At 35.1% G+C, this 22,241-nt stretch overlaps 1 protein-coding gene across 3 annotated transcripts; it reads left to right on the forward strand.

The window, feature by feature from the left end:
* The first annotated feature begins 956 nt into the window (after positions 1 to 956).
* Positions 957 to 13,944, forward strand: LOC112289709 (inositol hexakisphosphate and diphosphoinositol-pentakisphosphate kinase VIP1). 3 transcript variants are annotated; one of them, XM_024535181.3, is made up of 31 exons: positions 957 to 1,509; positions 2,750 to 2,809; positions 3,211 to 3,257; positions 3,454 to 3,537; positions 3,882 to 3,945; positions 4,148 to 4,301; positions 4,555 to 4,625; positions 4,928 to 5,032; positions 5,580 to 5,672; positions 6,073 to 6,147; positions 6,332 to 6,417; positions 6,551 to 6,766; positions 7,038 to 7,137; positions 7,300 to 7,370; positions 7,510 to 7,594; positions 7,752 to 7,910; positions 8,312 to 8,354; positions 8,512 to 8,594; positions 8,883 to 8,945; positions 9,114 to 9,188; positions 9,383 to 9,511; positions 9,843 to 10,084; positions 10,315 to 10,359; positions 10,539 to 10,605; positions 10,976 to 11,047; positions 11,278 to 11,516; positions 11,660 to 11,717; positions 11,877 to 12,044; positions 12,239 to 12,313; positions 12,452 to 12,629; positions 13,431 to 13,944. In XM_024535181.3, the coding sequence occupies exons 1-31, from the start codon at positions 1,405 to 1,407 to the stop codon at positions 13,463 to 13,465; spliced, it is 3,147 nt and encodes a 1,048-aa protein (XP_024390949.1). In that variant the 5' UTR covers positions 957 to 1,404; the 3' UTR covers positions 13,466 to 13,944. The 3 variants fall into 3 exon arrangements, with proteins under 3 accessions (XP_024390949.1, XP_024390948.1, XP_024390950.1); XM_024535180.3 differs by having other exon boundaries at positions 1,205 to 1,509; positions 12,443 to 12,629; XM_024535182.3 differs by lacking the exon at positions 6,073 to 6,147 and having other exon boundaries at positions 1,205 to 1,509; positions 12,443 to 12,629.
* The last annotated feature ends 8,297 nt before the right edge of the window (positions 13,945 to 22,241 follow it).

Consider the following 22,241-nt stretch of genomic DNA (forward strand, 5'->3'; position numbering starts at 1 on the left):
ATAATTTGCTTCTTAGAGTCCTTCTTGTGATATGGTTTGCTCCTTATGAGATAGAAAATCTTTATGTAACTTTATTATGGCAATATCTTTGTGTCTTTAAAATAGATTTAATGCATATTTTGGTTTTTAATTATAGTCTTATAAATTTTGCTATTATTTGATTTTCTATATCATTAGGATTAAGAATGAGCCAATTCCTCTATAAAACCAACAACAAGATTTTTGGAGAATGCATTTTTGAACATTATTTAACATATTTTGAGTTAGTTTCTTGAACAAGTTGATACTTAAAACACTGCAATTAATTTTTATTTTATTTTATTTTTCTTTATTGTAATTTAACATTTTGGCTTGAGATAGAAGTATGGAATGCAGATGTGAGCATGAAGTAGGAGGGGTCAAGTAATGCACAAGCTGCCAGGATTCCTTCCTTCCTTCTTGTTCACAGCCAAAAAAGCAACAAGGGAATGAATGCTCATGGATGTGAAACCCAGAAGGCTGCTGCTGAATTATCGTCCATCCACCCCCCAACAGTGTGGAGTTAGGTCTATCCAGACCTTGACGGAATCCACCGGGGCGGAACTGGATGAGGGAATCTAAGTCTGTCGGAAGTCGTCGGAGAGCACAGACGACAGAAGAAGAAGAAAAGAGCCTGATGGATGGATGAACGAATAATCAGTCGGTCGGTCGCTTCCCCAGGACCACCTGTAGGAACCCGGGGGGAGGGTGGATTATGTGTATGTATGGTATAGTATGTACTCACGGGGCTTGTGCTGCTGCTGAGGGAGGGAGTAGGAGGCAGTTGCGGGAGGTTGGTTGGTTGGTTATACGAGGAATGGGCGAGGGGGAGGCTCGGAATCGGGCGTGGCGACATGGAATTTCCGGGTGGTGCTCCTTCTCCTCCTGCACTTGCGTCACCGCGGCCAATTATATCTTCTTCTTTTACGATGCATCATGCGAATGGCAGCCCCCGTTGTCTGTCTGTCTGTCTGGCACTCCGCAGCCAGGCAGAGGAGCATTATTAATGCCTGTTGCTGGCTCCATTCTGCCGCGCCCTGGTCGAGTAGCATTCGCTTGTAGAGTCGCTGAATTCGGCGCGCTCGTGCCCGGAATCCGATTTCATTGAAGAATACCAGCGGAGTAGCTCTCGTGCATGATATTGATAAGTATTGGAGGTTGAGGATTCCGTGAAAGGTTTTTTCAAAGAGTTCTTGATTGTGTGGTTAATTGCTGAATAGCGGAGTAGTACGGCAGTAGTTCATCACGATTATCGTCATCTTTCGGCTGTAGATTGTACGACCGGAGGGTTAGGGTCAAAGGGGTGGAGGAGTAGCGATGGGCGGAGAAGAAAGGGAAAGGGCAGGGAAGGGGAAGCATTGAGCGCGTTTTGAAAGGGAAGTGAAAATGGTGAACGGGGAGGGGGAAGTGGAGCGGGAGCATGAACAGGAACCGCAGCAGCCCGGCATGTTTAAGAAAGTTGTCCTGGGGGTATGCGTGATGGAAAAGAAGGTTGTTGCATCAATTGGATCCTCATTACGTCGTTGCAGTCATTGTTTTGTTTTGTTTTGTTTTTTTTTCTTTGGTGAATTTCAATGGATGTTGCTCCTCCTCGCTAGCGTCGTAGCTTTCGAATCCTTAGTTTTTGAAGTTTTTTGACATTGGCTATTGAATGTGATCCACTGTTTCCACTAACTGAGCTGGTACTATCCATTTCATTCGCTGTACGTTTATTCTTTGGTTTAGAATTCGCATTCTGAGTAGCGGTGGGGATTTTCAGAGAGCACTCTGTCGTTTTCCGGAGTTTCAGGGTTCGAAATAGATTTTGACATCAATGTTGACTCCCGAATTCAAAATAGGAAGACGTGAAGCTTCTCTAACATACTTGCACCTTGACGTGGTAGTAGTAGCATGCAGCGGTTTCTGAGTGATTCGGACCTCCGAAGATACTTTCGAATCTAATTAGAATATCCTCCCAGTTCAAACGAAGTAGCAAGAATATTCCGATTAGTGAGGAGTTTTAGACGGGTATTGCATGAAGTATGCAGAAACTGTCAGTCTTGAAGAGAAAGTTTTTGATTGCGTTGACACAATTGATTGTCGAACGTGATAGATTTGTGACCGTCGCTGAACATAATCTTTTCATACTTACTTGATTTTGAGTCGGTCTGAAAGGCGAACTCTCAAATCAAATCAAGGGCTTGTTACGATGCACGCCTCGTTTACTTAGAAACTCAGATCTTCCAGTTTTTAAATTAGCCTGAAACCTAAGACTTCTGAATGGTTTTCTTACTTTTCTGATAATTGAATCTCCACCCTTGATAAGTTAAGTGGGATTCCATCGAAGTTTAGTTGGTCGAAACGAAGATACCGACAATATTGTGTGTAGTGGTTACGCTTATGGTCTGCAGGAAGAGCCTTAGCTACAACATGACTTCAGTCATGACGGTTTCATTTTGTTAGCCGTGTCTACCAACATGGTTTGTTTTGGTTTTGATTTGATGTAAGAAAGCAATTGGACGCTAACGGATTCATTGAAACTCTAAGCCTACGTTTGAAAATGAAGTCATAATGTTAGATTGCAGTATCCTGACGGACTCATATTGATCTCTACTGATTGGTGACTAATGTATGTTGGAGGATATGTTTGGTTATGTGCGAACACGGTCTAATATTGGAGCTCAGCGTGTTAATCACGAATGCTCTTATGCTAAAAGCTTCTCTGTTAAGGTGCATCTTTGGAAATTGGCAGGCACTATCTGGACCAATGGCTCAAATTCTTGATCGGCTTAGAATGTTCGGCGAATTTGAGGTCTGTTTTCCACTCCTTTTATTTTTATTTTTAAGGCGCAGTAAATTTTATTCGAACCTCATCGGGGTAACAGTTGAACGTTACTCTCAAGAGCTACATCAATACAGCTTTATTTTGAAGGGTATTACGTTTCCTAATATAATAACCAAGTTTGCTGTTCGACTTAAAATTAAACCGAACTCGTGTAAAGCGGTGTTTCTCTTCAAAATTTATTCCTTCGAAGGAGAAACACATGTTCCATGCTCCTCCGCTTAAAGGCAGAAGTTTACACTCTCTGTTAGCCAGTTTTGCAAAGAAACTGGTAGTCTACTTCTGGTTTTTTCAGTACTTTATCTTTATGAGGCTTGCGGCTCAGGTATCTATATTCTTGTTGTGTCTGAACCATTACATGGTCTGTGCAGATCATAATCTTTGGGGACCATGTAGTACTGCATGAACCGGTTGAAAAGTGAGTGTTTCTGTTCTATCCTGCAACTGCTTCGTCATCAAGTGTTACTTTGTAAAATAGTTGGAACTGTCTGCAGTTGTGAATCTTTTTCTAAGTATAAACGTCTCATTGAACTGATTTCTGATGTGGTCATTGTTCTACCCCATTTCTATTTACGAGTGTACCTTCGATACGTTCTTTGAATTACATTTCGCAGGTGGCCGCTCTGTGACTGTTTGATAGCATTCTATTCTACTGGCTATCCCCTTGACAAAGCTGAAGCTTATGCTGCTCTTCGCAAGTCAGTTATATTTTTCTCTTCGTCTTTTCGTTTGTTTACTTGAAGTAATTAAATAGCATCAATGGAGCTTTATTCGTTAAGTCCCTCAGTCATAATGCTCTGGCAACCACTTTCACATGATTTGGATTTGCCATTTTACATGCCATTCAAGGTTACTGTGGATTCGCTCTCAGCATGCCAGTCTAGCTCTTGTGACGGTTTCCATTAACTTTAAGAGGACTCTGTATAGAAATAACCGTCTTTACGGGAGATACAGGATGTGACAATGGCTTTTAACGTCTTCAAAACCTCATGAAATGACTAGTAGTGTTCTCATCGTCTGTTTTCTGGCTGTTATGATCTAGACCGTATCTCATTAACCAGCTGAAACTGCAGCACCTCCTTCATGACCGTCGCAAAGTTTATGCTGTGTGTACATCTTGACCCCCTGCTTTTCATATATTTTGTCGCACACAGTAGCAGGGAATATTTGAACGGACCCTTAATCAATATTTGCCTATCAATATTACTTGTTTATATTGATATCTGCGACTCTTTCCTAATATGAGCTGGCTTAGTAAGATCTGAGGATTCATGTTTGAATTGGAATTTTTTCTCGTGTTTTTGCCAGCGCCTTGAAGAGTTCGGGATTCCAACACCCAACTATGCTCTGGTTAGCCGAAACTTTCCCTATGAAGAGGTGGAAAATTTTGTGGAAGAGGAAGACTATGTTGAAATTCATGGCAAACGAATACTGAAACCATTTGTGGAGAAGCCTGTTGATGGTGTGCACGTTCTCCTACCAGCCTTGCAGCCGACTTTATTTCGTTTCTATCAGCTCAGGAACTACAGCAAACTTTACACAGAGTGTTTTTCTCTAAATGATTTTATCCATGTATTGCCTTGTTCCTATCACCTGAAAACCATGGCTAACGCTTGAGGAACCACGTCATGTTGTTTGACCCTAAAGTCTATTGGGGATCCTTGTTTAAATTTCTTTTTTCCAGTTCACATCATTAATCACTCGTTATGAATCAGGTGATAACCACAGCGTAATGATATACTATCCAAGCTCTGCTGGTGGTGGAATGAAGGAGCTTTTCCGAAAGGTGAACTTGATCTGTCCCATTGATGCACTGTAGATGGAGGTTGGATGGATTAATTGCAATTCTGAGAAGATTAAGCGATTTAAGAGGATTACTAATTAGTAGGTTTTGCTTGGTCAATTGACCTGTAGCGCGTGTCTTTTGTTTGAGATTATGGTCTATTCTGTGAACCTGCTCTGCAGTTAGCACAGGATAGTTATGTTGTCTACCATCACGAGCCCCTAGAGATAATTGTGTTGAGAATCGAAATGGACGAAGAATTTTCTTAGTTGGGAACAAGCATTGCACCATTATATGTTGTACAGGTGGGTAATCGATCTAGCGAATTTCGTCCCAATATACGGAGAGTACGGAGGTCTGGTTCTTATATCTACGAAGAGTTTATGCCTACTGGAGGCACCGACGTCAAGGTACTTAAAGTTCTTTTTTGGACGGTTACTGGAAGAGTTGTGGTTTTCATAAATTTCATGTAGTCGATACGATTGATATATAAGACAAATCTATTACTTTTTAGCATTTTTCTATTTACTTGAAAGGGCTTTGTTTGAAAGTTGTAATCTGTCACACGATTATCTGATATGAATGCATGTGGAGTACTAGAGCAATCCTCCTGGAAGTACATATACTGCTCTGGCGATCATATCTCTTCAAACTGATGTTTGGTTTACATGAATTTGTTTTAGGTTTAACGTAATCAAGCACACGTGTCATATTATATTGAACTGATGCATTCACTTGCAAAGTTCCGAAGTGATAATTACGTTTTGTTATTTGAAACACTTTTCGAGTTGGGAATCTCGGTTTTGAGGACAGTAAAAAGCTTTTACCCAGTCGAATGGATTTGAGGAGTTCACCGCAAAAAAAATTCGTTGTGGTGGAGTTCGTAGTTGAATCGGGAAATAACCGTGTGCAAGTTCGCAAGTGAGAGTGTTCATGTGACAACCTTTGGGCGTGCAGGTGTACACAGTGGGACCAGAATATGCCCATGCAGAAGCTCGAAAATCTCCTGTTGTTGACGGGGTAGTTATGAGAAGTGCAGACGGGAAGGAGGTGAGCAAATAAGGATAAGTTTGGTTGATTCTAATTTTGGAAAAGCGGACTTAAAATCTTCACCACTTGTTTAGAGATGATAACCCTTGTTAGCTTGCCCTGACATCATGTACAGCTCGGAAATTCTGGAGTTAAAATTAGTTGTGGTGTTCTCAAGGCCTTTTTGTTGAAGAGAATAAGTGGAAACGATGTTTGTTTTTCTTTTCATTTTATTTTATTATCTGGTCCAAAGAAATTTAGACCATGAACCATGTCATGTTGTTGATTTTATTTAAATGAATAGTTTCTACAGTTGAGTTTAGATGTTGTGTATACTACGATGGTCGCAGATGCTTTTTAATGCTCTATTATTTGATATCTGTATGATCTTATTAACTGAGGCTCTCATCGTGCGTTTCAGGTAAGGTATCCTGTGCTTCTGACTCCAGCAGAGAAGCAAATGGCTCGCGATGTTTGTGTTGCTTTTGGTCAGGGGGTGAGCACTATTTTTTAACAGACCCTTTTAGTATTTAAAAAGAAAGAGAAAAAGAAGAGAAAGAAGTTAAATTCCAAAACCTCAAGGCTTACATGAACGTGCGTAAGACTTCTGACATACTAGGATTACTTACCTGCTCCGGTACTTCGAAATGCTTCTGACAAAAGGGATAATTGGCCTGCAGGTTTGTGGATTTGATTTGCTTCGATCGCAAGGCCGGTCATATGTGTGTGACGTTAATGGGTGGAGTTTTGTTAAGAACTCTTACAAGTAAGTAAACAATCTGTGCGATTTTTTCACCTAATATTCATCCCTCTGTAATACCAGATTGAGGAATTTTTCTTTCCCAATGTTCTACGAGGATCTAGTCTATTGATACTGATTATATTAGTGTTGATTCCAGGTATTATGACGATGCAGCTTGCGTGCTCAGAGCTATGTTTTTGGAAGCAAGAGCACCTCATCTCAATGTGAAGCTTTCATGTTTGCCGTGGACTAGAGTTGAACAACCTCTTGAAGCAGAGGACGGTAATAGCATTTTCAAGCAGGAAAGCAGTACACGTACTGGCACATTTGGTCGGTCGGAAGAACTGCGATGCGTCATTGCTGTTCTGCGCCAGTAAGAAAAGCTTAATACTCTCTTGATCTCTTTCTCGGCCCAATACATGGTTTTCCTTGTTTATTTTAATCATTTGTTGGATCTTTTGCAATGATCGAACGATCAACAATTGAATGATCAAAGAATGCGAACAACCTTATCTTGGATTTTCAACGAATAATGTAGTTTCTTTTCTTTTCTTTTCTTTTTCATAACCATTTTGTGCCTTGGACTCACTCTTCAGGATGTTTATTAGCGTAGTGCCTTGATAAGGATCTTTTTGATTTGATAGTGGTGACAGAACACCGAAACAGAAAGTCAAGATGAGAGTCACACAGGATAGATTACTCAGTCTCATGCTGAAATACAATGGTGGGAGACCTAGATCGGAGGTAATCGTTTTCTCGTAATGCGTTTTTATTTTCTTTTTACCATGCAAGCTACTTGTATTTTCTGTGCTTGATATAGCTAGATCCTCATGTTGCTTTTATTTTCTGAGTAGAGTTAGATATCATTGGCGCCAAGTTGACAGTATCAGTTACATATCATCACAGGCTAAATTGAAAAGCGCAGTTCAGTTGCAAGATTTCCTTGACGCCACCCGCATGCTTGTCCCACGAACCAGGTCAGTATGGTTTGTGCACACAGTTGATATCTGGGACATAAAATTCTGCTTTTTGTTGGTTGAGGCATTTCTATTTTGATACACACTTTTCTGAGGCAGAGGCTGATGCATTCTTTTTACGCTCTGAAAATATTCTCAGATCAGGGAAAGAGAGTAGCGATAGTGAGGCAGAAGCTTGGGAGCATGCCGAGAAGTTACGCCATGTGAAAGCCGTACTTGAGGAGGTGAACTGCTGCTTCGGTTTTTGTAGCATGTTTTTAGCTATCCATCATTTATATTACCAACGCTCTCAGTTCATTCTATACAAGCTGTTCATTTGAAAGCATCTCATGGCGCTTTGATTATCGTCTGTAACTAATTATTATTCTTGGTATTATGCAGGGTGGTCACTTTTCCGGAATTTATCGGAAAGTGCAGCTGAAACCTCTAAAATGGACAAAGGTTCCGATGGAGGAGGATGATGTTGAAGAAGAACGCCCCATAGAGGCATTGATGGTGTTGAAGTATGGAGGTGTTCTCACGCACGCCGGCCGAAAGCAGGTAATTTTAAATTTATCCACATTTATCGTTTAGTGGCACTTCAGCGAAGAGACTTATAAGTAATAGGGCGGAATCAAGACTGGCAGATTTTTTTGAAGCACCGTTTAAAAGCACCAAAGTCTGAAGAGTGCGGAATGAGCAGAATTTTGTGAACACTAACGTGACTTCAACGGTAGGCAAATCAAGTGCAAGTTAGTTGCACTTGTGTTGAAGGTTTCACCTTCAGATTCGAAATCAACTTTGCCCACTTATGGGTATCACTTGATAACTTTGATCATCAGTGCTTGTTGATGTGTGTGTACATTCATCCAGTTCTATCTTCAGTTTATAGGTTGGTCGTTGTGTACTACAGATCAATATTTCGAGCTTTGTGAATTAACTCAAAGGATTTGTGATTCCAGGCTGAAGAATTGGGGCGATCTTTTAGGAACGGCATGTATCCTGGTACGTCAGTTTTAGCCACCAAATTAATAAAATATCTATGTTTGTGTGCAAATTTGAGCTGGAAATTAACCGGACAGATTTTCGTTCAATGTCGGTTTTTAGATCTTATCCTACGAAGTTCATAAACCCGTCCTGGAAAACCGAAATTGGACCACAGGAGAGGGGACAGGCTTGCTGCGACTTCATAGTACTTACCGGCATGACTTGAAAATTTACAGTTCTGATGAGGGGCGGGTGCAGGTTGTTTCCCTTTCTGCACTTCAAACATCGTCAACCCGCTTTCAGTTGTAGAATACACAGCTTTTTATTTTGCTTTCGTTCCCGTCCTTCTCTTTGATTTTGGGATGCATAGGTAGTGGACGCATTATAGTGAGTGTTCTACTGACTGAGAAAATCAATCATTTGGTTATTCTTTAAATTCATGGCAGAATAATGATGCACTCCATGAGGTTCCTACTTGTAAACTTTCATCTTCGAAATTTCTTTCGCGAAGGTATTCATTTTTCAAGAGCATATGGCTTTCTGCAGATGTCAGCTGCTGCTTTTGCGAAAGGCTTACTCGATTTGGAAGGTCAGCTGACCCCCATTTTGGTAAGTACTGTAACAGTTCAGTTCAGTTTTCTTTAAAGCAGGAACTGGTTTGGAAGCGACTTTAAATTGGATTTTATTCTTGTTTTTCTGCTACTTCACCTCTCGGACATTGACCATTCTGTACCTATGGTATTTCTTTGAACTAATTGTTTAGGAAATTGCTTGCAGGTTTCTCTGGTCAGCAAAGATTCTCCCATGCTAGATGGTCTAGAGACTGCTAGTATTGAAATGGAAGAAGCGAAGGTATTTTACGACAGCATCTTGCTATCTCAAAAAGTTTCGCACAATCTTTGGATCTTCAATTTCAGATTATGAATGTTCAGAAATGTCAAGGAGTGATTGTTGCTTATATTATGTCACTACTCTCCCGCTACTTATTAGTGAACTTGAAAGATCTTCTCAAGTTTACATGCTTACTCGGTTGTCCTGACCTTCAGACGAAGCTGTATGAGGTAACGACATTATCGGAAAAGCAGCCGCTTTCTTCATCCTTAAAGTCTGAAATGCCTTGGATGGTGGATGGAGGAGGCATGCCTGAAAACTCCTTAGAATTGATGAAGAAACTGGTTCGATTCTTATCTATTTCTCCTGCTACCCTTGAAGAGTACATGTATTTGATTAATGCTAATATTTGCATGCAGTCATTTTATTGTTGACTCTTAGGCGCGGCATTGCCGCTATTATTGCGGCAGGTTATTAAGGTTTATACTTGTGAAATCATGTTCATGAGTATGTATGGTTTCGTAAGTGGCACCAAATGCTGAAGACCTAAAAACTGTCGTGATCAAGGGAGGTGGTTTTGATTGCTGATGAATTAGCTATTTCTAAAAGTTCAAAGGCATAGTACCCGATTAACTGTTTTCACAACACTACTTATTCATGTCTTGTTTGTCTCAGGTTGAACTCACGAGGATTGTTACAGCCCAGGTGAAGCTTCTATGTAAAGCTGAAGAGGAGCGCCTGGCTTCAACTGCTCTCAATGAGGAGCTTCCTCCTTATGATCAAGCCCGTGCTTTGGGAAAGACCAATATGGACGTTGATCGAATTGCTGCTGGGCTACCATGTGGTAGTGAGGGATTTCTTCTCATGTTCGCTCGATGGAAGAAGTTGGAACGGGACATCTACAACGAACGGAAGGAGTAAGTACACCAAGTTTGAGAAGGAATCAATTAGGCGTACAGTGGATTCCCTGGAAAAAATGGCCTTCGTGACAACATTGTGATGTTTTGTAGACAGATTTTTAGAATATCATGATCAGATTTTTCAAAGTATATTCATCAGTTTCAAGTTAGGTTTATAGTATTGCTTATTAACCAGATAAGACTCGTGTTTGGCTTGAATTAATTATCGAGGGAATTGATGGATGCAGTCGTTATGATATTAGCAAAGTTCCTGATATATACGACTCTGCCAAGTGAGCTTCTGTTCTGTTAACTCTTTCTGATCTTAAGAAATCTCGAGTTTCTATTGTATGGTATTGCTTGTCGCCTTTCTTTTGTTCTTTCAGCTAAACCTTTCTGTGTATTTCGTTGCTTCTTAAATATTCAAATCAATTTTCCTTACTGTAATTGAGTTGAGATCTTTTGTATCCAGGTACGATCTTCTGCATAATGCTCATCTAAAACTTCAGGATCTTGACGAACTTTACAAAGTGGCGAAGGTATTTTTTTTGACTTTGGTATTGTATCGGGAAGACATATGCCATGAAGCTGTGTATACGGATCAGTTTTTTTTGTTAGTTGGGAGAAAATACTGCATTTCTCGTTAATCCCTCAGTGCGTATCACCGTGCAATGCTTATCCATTTCAGGCTGTTTGGATGCTCTGGCTTGGAGGGAGTAGAAATTCTTTGGCTTTATAGAGTAAAATTCCTCCTTAACATTTGAATGGTTCATTTGGGTTTCAAGTGGCCAGCTAATTGTGCAATGGTTACGGAAATGAGTTTCTATGTGCTTAGGCCTGTATAAAAGTGCAGGTTAGATTGCAGACAAAATTTTGTTGTGCTGTAGTAATATGATGGTCATGTTTCAGAGGCTTGCGGATGGGGTCATTCCTAATGAATACGGAATCAATCCTCAACACAAACTGATTATAGGAGCTAAGGTATCCAATCAGCCTTTTGTGTCCTTTCCATGAGCAAGAGTTTGAGGTTTTGATGATCGTGTTGCACTGGATTGCACTTCGGCATCATTTCGCAATTGAGTTATTCCAGGAACATATTGTGTTCATTTACACCGTAACGGACTTACATACATGCTAGGTCTATTTGCAATTGCGTTGTGCGCTTCACATGGAGATGATAGTTACTAATGCTGGGACGATCTGTATGTCAGATTGCACGCCGTCTTCTAGGAAAGATACTTATCGACCTTCGAAACACTCGCGAGGAGGCCATTAGCGTAGCTGAGGTGAAGCAAAAGCTGGAATCGGCCGATGGTCTTTTACCAAGTAGACTTCATAAGAAACATGAAGGCAATCGAATCAGCGGTAAAGTCAGGGTTGCTGTTGATAGCTCGAGACAAACCTGCACAAACGAAGATGAAGATGATACTCAGTATCGATTGGACCCTAAGTATGGAACCTCATTTTCTTCTTCGTGTCGACAGAGCTTCTGAAAAATGAAACATCAATCTTCACCCAGAATAATACTTAAATTTTGTTTTTTTATCGTATACATTTGTGCTGATCATAGTGGATGCAATCATACTTCTACAGGTATGCCAATGTTAGAACACCTGAGAGGCATGTTCGAACTAGGTTATATTTCACTTCGGTAAGTTGCAACCACGTCGTGTAGTGATAAACTCATTTCAGTCTTTGAATAAGTTACCTCGTGCTAAACTTTGATCATTTAAGCAAAGTGGTTCCCTGCGGGTTTTAAAGTAGTGTCATCTCTCTTTTATCTACCCACTTAGTGTGAACGTCTGTGCAGGAATCACACATCCATTCATTAATCAATATTATCCGTTATTGCCACCTGGATGATTCTTTGAAAGGAGAAGCAGGTCTGGTTTCGGATGAAGACTTACAACGTATATTTGAAATCAAGGAGCTTGACTATTTGACTCACATTGTACTCCGAATGTACGAGAATACAGCAGTAAGTGTTGTTAACATATTTATCTTTGTATGACAAGCTTTGTTGTCAGGGCATACTTGAACTTGTTCAATAAAGTGAAGCATGCTCTTTTTTGATGATTTCTTTTATGATGAACTAGCACACATACTGTGAGAACTTTATTTTTGTGGATCTCGACCGGAGCATTTGAAATTTGAGTATTTTCTTGTCTTTAGGTGTCTTTGGAAGATTCACGAAGGTTCAGGATTGAGTTGATGTTCAGCACTGGAGCATCTTTAAGCCCTCTTGAGGTAAGTAGACATGTAGCTGCTGTGCGGGTTGAGGTTGGGTGATATTTGCAATTTCATATTTCTCTAGTTCGTTAACATATTTATTTTGATATGAACTGGGAGGCGATCTAAAACTTGGTTGGTATGGAGTGGCTGCAGGCAACTCCTCGTAATCGAGATCACACTCTACCTGTAATGCCTCCAGACACCTTGCAGGAAGAGGGTAGTTACGTTACTCTTGACCGTTTGGAAAAGTTGATGCGGCCATTTGCTATGCCAGCCGAAGATTTTCCTCCAGCCAGTAACCCACAGGGATTTTCTGGTTTATTTATGAAAGGTGGAGGAGTTCTGGATTGTCTTGTTAAGTTCTGGATTGTCTTGTTAAGTTCTGGCTTTATAACAAAACCTCAAAGTGGCATAAAGAACCTTAAACTCTCTCATAAAAACGTCAGAAGTGTCGATATTGTGGAATCTTTTCATAACGCTGAACTTGTTTGTCATTGTCGTACTTTGGAAAAGTAATCTCTGGAGCTAGTGAGGAGTTATTAGTCTTTTCTTAAGGTTGATGTCAAGGTGATTGGATAATACTTATATTTGTGTAGTAACTCCATGATATCCAATTCACGATTATTTTGGGAACAACCAAAAAAATATTTGAAAAAAGGAAATGCATAACTTTTTAAGTTATTGTATCGGAGGAATTGAATTGAAGACGCAGTAATGATAGCCAACTTCAGGTCATTAATCGTATGATGTGCAACTTTTATATTCTGCTGCAGGGAATTCTTAATTTGAACTTATTTAAACTGAGAGTCTTTAATACTGAACATTGTATGAATAAAAATTAATAGACTATATGTGAAGTCTGTACACTCACTTTAATTCTTACCAACTGCCATGCGCTAAAATGGCTTGTTGCTTGACTAGATTTCTTTTTTAAAACTTCATCATAACAAGATCCAGTATGTATCAGACATGACTTGTGTCATGATTTTTTGAAGAGAAAATATGCAGATTAGAATGTGTTGACATTTGGGAAATTTGGTATCGTAGATACTCCTTATTCAATGTTAAATGGACGCCAACTCTTATTTGTGCTTTGGTGCTAAGACTTTGTGTTGTGGAATTGGTACTGAAGGGGTTCGGCGTTGGTGGTTTTCAAGGCGGCAGTAGTTAAGGTCAAGGTATCATGGTGGTTCGCCTCTTTTGTACATTGTACTTGGGAGGATGGCAATTGAATGTTACAGCCATAACTGGAACACAGACGATCTTGAAATCTATTGCACCAATGCGAGTGTTTGGCAATGGTGAGCTCTTCAGATGTAGTTGGTGTCGAGTGCAGCTCGAATGGTTTTCAGCTTGAATTTTCTTAGTGCAATGGATCAAGGTTGACAGGTTTCATTTAAGGGCGCGTTCTGTTTCTTTCCCTGATAATGGTTATGCAGTAGTGGATTTGGAATTCAGTAAAGCTATAGGGGTTTTGGAATCGTATCATAAATAGTACCCACAGGTTCAGGTCGCGACAGTGTAGGGCTCTTATTGAGAAGAGACACATCGGTACCGTGATGAATCTTATTTCGGGGGTATTTTTGTTTGCTTGGTGCAATTATTGTATTACACTTTGGTAATGTTCAATAGTGCTTTTTCCTACACACCAGATCACTGATAGATCGTGTAAATATGATGTGAAATTTTGCTTATATTTTTTTTCCGTCTTGGTAATAAGGTGAAGATTGTGAAATTTTATGGTTAAGATTATTCATTATGCCTGTGCCTGTGGCAATCATGTCCTTCGTACCTTGACCTGAGTTAAGGGTCTCTGTTGTATTCGTCTCAGAAAGAGTCAGATTGCTTTTGAAAAGCTCTGAGAATATTCAGCACCCAAGACTGCTTAAGTAGGGTGAGAATGGTTCTACACCAAGAAGCTGGTAACTGTGTTGCTTCATTCTCAGTGCATGGTTACCACCTCAAACAGACCAGTTGATCTGCATAGATGTGTTGTAACACAGTGCTGGAAGAAAAACCTCATTAATGACCCAAGAACAAGTGACTGGTGACAGGCATTGGCACACCAAACTCTGCTCTCTGAATCTTTGGTTGGGAAGGGATCTAATGATTTTTCAACTCAGAAGAGTCTGAAAAACATTTTGTACAAGGGGTGAGGTTATGTAGCGACGGTGTCTGAAATGCAAACTTAGAGTAAACGAACAAAGAAGAGGATGCTTTCTAATTTAATATGTAAACCCCACCAATGCATTATAATCTATGGTTTATTTTACATAAAATTTTAATTTTGTAAAATACATATATACTAGCTTGTGGGATTTATTTAATTTTTTAAGCATTTATATAGACTTGTAAGGTTTTTAAAATCATAAGATTCTTATAGATCGATAAATATCAAGGATAAAATCTTATAAAGTTTTGGAAGCAATTGTCTTAGTTAATTTAGTTTTTTGTGTTTTTTCTTATTATGAAATTTTGACTTAATTCTTAGGACTCATTTATAAAATGATGTATTTATATACTTTTGCCTTACAAGAATTTTATACATAATAACTATTCGGTAGAAAAAGCATAAAATAACATATCATAGATTTTTTAATAACTTATGAAATTAATTTTTTTTAATAATTTAAATTATTATTATAAAAATCTATAAAATAAAATAAATATTACTGAGATGTAAATAAGCCTCACTTAATGTCCTAATCTTATAAACATTAAAACATATTAGGAATTTATTTTAAATCTTTTAATAAATTTTAAAATAGATTTTTAAATATTTTTATAAATAAATTTATCAACTTTTTAGAGCCTATTCTAAAGAATCAAAATAAGATTTTAAATTCTTTATGAGTTAAAGGGCTAATAAAAATATTTTAAAATATCAAAATAAAATCAAATTTACAAAAAACATCATTTTGCTAAGACAAATTTTCATGACTAACAACTAGTAGAAATCTAGGTATACTTATCTCATATAGGTTATAGTACCTTAGAAGTAAGTACAAGGATAAGACTAAAGCTTAAAGGCCCTTCTAAGACACCTTTTATAAGCTTTATTGAGGCTTGACCGCTTAACTATTTGATTTTTAAAAAATTATCAATATTCTTAAAATTATATGGTTGATTTTTTTTAAATTAAAAATATATTTCTACTTCATTTTTTATTTTTTTTAAGTGTCTAAATTTATAAAAATTAATATCTTAAATTTATTTTTTAAATTGTAGTATATACAATGGCGTTTTTTAAATGAGTTGTTCTTTGAAACTATGCTTTCATGCAAAATATCTTTATTTATTTTTAATGCTGTAGGATTTAACCCTATCCAAGTTTCTATCAATTAGGATTAAAATTTTACAATTGGAATTCAACGTTGATGTCAATCTACCAACCACAATAGCTTCTTATTGAATTGTTCACTTGCCTTCAAAATTGGCAAAGATATTTCAAAAGAAGTTTAATATGTGCTTACAAAAAATTATTTCAATCCAACCAATAAATTTATTTAGATCAAATAAATTCTTACTAACCCTTAAAATCAAAACTCTAAGATCAAAATGCAATTGAATTATAATAACCTTTTATCTAACAATTTAATTAAACTCAAATTTAAAAAATAAATTTTACAACAAGTAGATTTATAAAAGTTTAAATATTTATCCATTAATCTATTACTATTCTCACAATATTCTCAAAAATATTAATCCTTTTTAATTTCTTAATATTCCAAATCTTTTACAAAGTTAATATTAATCCAAATTACACACAACTAATGCTTAAAAATCTCTTAAACTTGCTTTTCAATCAACAAGACAACCTTGTAATTGTTGTAGGTGTGCAATTTTGTACCTTAAGATATGATTTCGACCCATGTTCACAACAAGTTTTCTCCAAATATCAATATTTAGTTTTTTGAAATAATTTTTACTAGAATTTATTATTTATTTCTATCCAAAGATAATTATAATATTATTTTTGCTAATCTATTTTTTTTTCTTTGTTTATGGCCCTACATAGAGAGTAGAGCCACTTTTTGTAGAGGGGTAATATTAACACTAAATGTTTTTACTACTTTCCTATCTTTTACATATACTCTGCTACTAAATTTTTTAATTAAGTGCTTCTATATTATATTTTCATAATTAATGTGATTACAAAAGGACAAACATGATGGGTCAAAATGTAATGCAGTGTAGCAGGTTTATGCAAAAAATGAAGGAGCATATACAAAGTATGGTCCAAGGAGACTTAGTAATGCTAACAGTAATAGAATAAATACCACATGATCAAAGGTGTGAATGTTAGTGGAAGCATACATGGGAAGGAGAAAGAGGGATTAAATGTACAACAATGAGAGAGTGAGTGAGGAAAGTCGAGGCAACAATTTTGTTGGGTTGGGTGGAAATGCAACAATCCCAACATCTACCATCAATCTTACTATGCTTCTTCATCTGGTCTTGCGGCTTTGACAACTTTCAAGATGCCCCTCCTCCCTATTTCTAATCCTATCCCTACTCTGCTATGCACTACTGTGCCCTCATCCTCCCTCTCTGCTTCTTTTCTTTTCTTTCTTCTTTATTCCATATGACTCTTGCCACCCCTTCTCTTCTCTATGCCTGGAATCTATATGCATGCCCATGTGACATTACTCTTGTTGGTACAAGAAATGACATTGCTGAAGTAGTCAACAAAGATTGTTGTGTTTCAATTGATTCTTCCAAAAAATAAGTTGTTTAAATCCGGTTGGATTAAGGACTAGTATGGTGAAGGTATAGTGAATTAGATGGATTGTAGCATGAGAGCAAGTATTTGAAAATAGCATCTTCAAAGCCTAGTTGACCTTATAGCTGAGATCACAAAAAGATTTTGTGGATAGTTTAGATATATAGTAGATTGGTTTGCATGCATTTGTTAATAAGGATTTGTATCTCAGCTTGGGTTGTAGAGTGACATGGCTTGCTAAACTATAGGGTAGGTGGAGTATTGGTTCTATACATTGCTTTTGTTAAAGCAAGTAGTGGCATTGCCAGAGTAGTCAACAGAGCTTGTTGTGTCATGGCTAGTTCTTCTAGAAAATAGATAGTTGTGTGAACTAGATTGAATTAGGGAGTGCTCTAATGAGGGCATAATGGATTAGCTAGATTATAGCATGAACATGGATACATGAAAATAGTTTGAGCAAGGTTGATTAGTTACTTTTTGAAGTGTTTTGTTTTATATTTGTATTTATTACTCAAAGTAAAAAATAATTACTATATTTTTATAATTAAAAATTGAAAGTATATTATATTAAAAGATAATAAAATTAATTTTTAAGTAGAATTTGAATAAAAATGAAAAAAACTAAATATCTTTATAAAATAGAAATTTTTATATTATAATAAAAATAATCAATTTTTTTATATCATATTTAATTATATTTCGACTTATATATATTAATAAAATATCTAATGATTAAATGCATTATATTGATTTTATGATCAAAATGAAGGATTTTAATACTCTATTAAGATTATATATAAATATAGATTAAAGAATTATTTGTAAGATATACATTAATGGTTATGGAATATTTAATTGGTTGTGGATGCAATTTCTATATTATATTAAAAAAAAAAAAAAAAAAAAAAAAAATGGAAGGATGTGTTTATACTTGACGGTTGAACTCTATAGAAAAATGAACATACATAGGTATAGGTATAAAGGTTTTGAATTGATGTAAAAAGTGATATTTTATTTTTTAAAAATTATATATTTTTCATGAAAAATTAGGAACTGCAAGAGTGGAGTAAGGAGTCAATATAATAAGTACTATTAGATCATTAAAATTTATATATTATTTCTTTAATTAATAATAATAGTACATATAATTTGAAAGTTGAAATTTGAAATGAAAGAGGTATATAAGAGTGTAGGTGAAATTGAGTGAAATGAAAAAATAAGTCTTATTTATGATATATTTGGAAGAATATTAAAGTTACAAAGAACATAAGGTAGTTAAAAGTTATTTGTTAAAAAAATTCCAACAAAGATTTTTATTTGAATTGATTAGTTATACCAAAAATATAATTTGGTTGGATATTTTTTAGATCTTGAGTTGGTTTTTTATTCAATCAAAAGGAGGTAGGTTTAAGGTTTAGAGTCTAGGTTTTAAGAAAATTTTACATTATAATGTTACATTATAATGTTACATTATTATTAAAAACTTAAAAACTATGTTTGTATTTTGTTTTTGTTTTTTTTTTTCGATCAAATTTTATAAATTAGATGTTATTAAGTAAAAGTTATCTAAGATTTGGGATTATAATTTAAGCTTAGTAGTTTTTACATTAAATTTATTGGTTGAAACCATGTTATTAAAATACATAAAGAAATGAAGTGTTGATTCTATGATTATTTGAGATTGATGATTTAGTTTTTGAATTATAAACTTAATTTGTAGGATACAAAATTATATGGTTTGTGGAACAATGTGGAATTCAAAAAAATCTAATATATAGTTTTCTAGAAGTATTGAAGAGATAAAATTAGAAAAAAAATTTATCAATTTATCATGGATTATTTATTAGAATTAACTAGATAATCTATATTATAATTTTAATAGAAAGAATATGTATTAGAGTATATATATATTTTAAATTATTTTATGAATATTTAAGAATTATGTATTATTACTAATATTAGTATAATTTTCTACATATAATGCCAATATAAAAAAATTATTGCATTAGCTCTCATTTAATATTGTTAGAATCTACTACATCTTAACAAAAACTATTTTGAATAAGAAAATGGTTAAATTGTTTATACCACATATCCAAATCTTATTTTAATTTGTATACACATTTTAATAACTTACAAACTTTATGTAGAAATTGAGGATCAATATAATCTTCTAATTAAGCCATATAAAATTTTTATTCAGGTGACCATAAAGAAATACAATCTTAACATCTATTTGATGAACATATAGATCATATATTGGTGCTAGGGATAATAAAATATATAAAAAACTTAATTTTACCACAAAAAAATATTAATGTATAGTCAATATCTTTTTCTTGTGAAAAACCCTAACAACCAATATGACTTTATAATTGATGATTATTCTACTAGCATTAAATTTTATTTTCAAAGTCCATTTGTAATTTACTATAGAATATCCTAAAAGAAGATTTTCTAAAATCCATGTATAATCCTTAATTAAATAAACATATTCAGCATCTATTTTTTTTTTTCCTTGATAGAATGTTCACCATTTAAATCTTTTATAATTATAGAAATTTATCAATATTAGATAAAGTAGATAGATGATTTGTAAATAAGATATGATCACAATATTTGTTTGATAATTTTTCTATTGTTGATCTTCAAGACCTTTTAGATTGAATAAATGATAGAAACCTCAAATTTTTTAAATATACATCATTAATTATATTTAATAAAGGATTTTTTGAGATAATTTAATAACTCAAAAAATATGTCTATGTTGTAATTTACTTTGAATACTAGTGTCATTAGAAGACATAAAATCATTAGACAATGTTGATTATAAGTAAATATCATGATGTTTAGGTTGAATAGAAATATTATTTGAGGATTCTTATAAGGAGACAATATTTTGTGTATTAGATACTTCAAATTGTATTTCAATCAAAGCATCAATAGAGCTTTTTTTTATCATCATTTTCTTTTTGTATTGATTTATTTTTTAAATAAATGAATCTTTTCATACAATGATTTTATCAAAAATGATAATTTGATTAAGATTTTATTTATGTATTTATTTATTTTTATCATATAATAGATAATCCTTTATGCCTTTCAATTTATCATAGCCAAGAAGAATATAGAGTTTTATCTTTGAAAAATGAGTTTTAATGTTGTTTTTCAACCAAACAACTTTCGCACAAGGAAAGATGTGATATATTTATTGGTATATTCATTTTAAGCTTACTTATTTCTTTCAATATATATTGATTGAAATGCCCTAAACAATGATACCATATAAGAGTTTATTTTATAGGTGATTAATTAAATATGAATAAATTTGATTGTTTGAAGTCAAGAATTTCAACTTCTAATAGATAGAGATTTCAAATTCAGATAATTCTTATAAAAAGATATTTTCTATATTCAGAATATTTTTTTAATTATAATAATTATAAAAGAATTTAATGCTTTTATATTAAGCAATGGCTAAACATATGGGCAATAAAGTTTTAGGTAATGTAGATATATATAAAACTTCTTAGATTTTTTTTTTTTTACTATTTTTTAATTAATTTATACTTTCCTTTTGTCAATAATTTTATGCTTTCTATTATCTTCTATATAGATAGTTAAGAGATTTAAAATCTGATATAATGTAAACCACTCTTTGATTTGATGCAAGAATTCTGCAATTAAGTCATTTATATTTTGTTTTGCTACAATAATGACATATTAATAGTTTAAAGAAATTTGTTTGCTTAGCAACTTGTGTTCCATTTGGTTCATTTGTTAAAATATTGTTGTTAAATTTATGATTATTCAAAAGATTTTTCATTCAATTATTTGTTTTGTGTTGATTTCTTGCCAAAAAAGCTCTTGACTTAATGTCCCATTCGAACTTTTTTTTAGAATCTTCATATTTCTACTTCTTCTAAAATTCTTGAAATCTAATTAGAAATAGCTTTATTTATATGAAAATCTTATAATGCAACAAAAGTCCTCTATAAAAAAAAACATGACTTCCAAATAATTGTACATATTGTTGTTCTTCATAAAAAAACAATTCTTTATACTGAAACTTCTTCAAGAATTCCTTAAAATTCTTAAATGAATTCTACTATGGATGTTTTGTCACTCATTTAACTAATTGAGTTTTGTGATGTGACTTGTGTTGAAAGATCACATTGTTTATATGTAGATGCTAACTTATTCGACACTTTCTTAAAAGTTGTAAGAGATTTTACCAAGCCGACTTGTTAATCACCACACTGTAATATAATATCTGCTCTTGCTTTAGCATCTTTAATTTTCCATGCATTTTGTAACACAAGATTTGCAGAACCTCGATTAAGTTCTATTGCATTTACCACAGAGATAAAGATATTTAAAACAAGAATCATTTCTATTTTAACACTCCATAAATTATAATTGGTAGATGATAATTTCTCTACCAAATATGTCTTATGAATCAAATTTGAAGAAGCCATAATTGATTAATTTTTAGTTGGACAAATAATCAATATGTATGATACAGACTTTTATTATTGCTTCTAAAAAATTTAAGTTAATTATGAAATGGAATCATATTTATCGCTCTAATACCATGTGAAAAGAGGAGAAGGGCAGAAAGTCATATAGGATTGTAATAATCTAAATATAAAGGTTACTTACTAACAGGGTAGCAGAGCCCATCTCGATCGGCGAGTCGTCGGCTGCTCGCAGCTTCAGGCATTTCACGGCTCGATCGAAGCGACGGAACGGGCGCATGGCGATGGTGGGATTCTTCTCGCTGCTGGTGACGGAGATGTCCACCCACAACCGCCATCTTCAACTAGATTTGCTGGACGCAGTTGCGACACCCGATGCCACCACAGCGGTGGCTTGCGGGTGTGTGTGTACGTAGGAGCGTAACTTGGGAAGGACCTGGTAGACCATCAGTCGGCTGTCAGATGAGTCCACGCGGAAATGAGTGAGATCGGGTAGCGATGAACTCAAGTGTAATTTTGAAGATGGGTAGATGTAGTGAGTTCGGGTTCGAGACATGTGTGCATGCGAGGATGCATTGTAGAACTTGGATTGTTCCTGACACAATTTTGAGATGTGCTGTCCATCTTCAAGAGAGTAGCACTACGGGGGAGTAGCACATTCAGCTATCAAAAAGGACTCCGGAAATGCAGTTAGTTCGACGAATTGTCGTTGATGTTTTTGATGGGAAGTTGACCTTATCAT

Source organism: Physcomitrium patens, chromosome 12 (genome assembly GCF_059467195.1).
Source record: "Physcomitrium patens ecotype Gransden chromosome 12, ASM5946719v1, whole genome shotgun sequence".
In the NCBI taxonomy this organism is placed as follows: Eukaryota; Viridiplantae; Streptophyta; class Bryopsida; order Funariales; family Funariaceae; genus Physcomitrium; species Physcomitrium patens.

Coding starts and splice junctions, on each gene's coding strand:
- LOC112289709 (XM_024535180.3), top strand. CDS start 1,405: ATGGTGAACGGGGAGGGGGAAGTGGAGCGGGAGCATGAACAGGAACCG. Junction 1,510..2,749: donor TATGCGTGATGGAAAAGAAG/GTTGTTGCATCA, acceptor GGAAATTGGCAG/GCACTATCTGGACCAATGGC. Junction 8,946..9,113: donor GTCAGCTGACCCCCATTTTG/GTAAGTACTGTA, acceptor AATTGCTTGCAG/GTTTCTCTGGTCAGCAAAGA.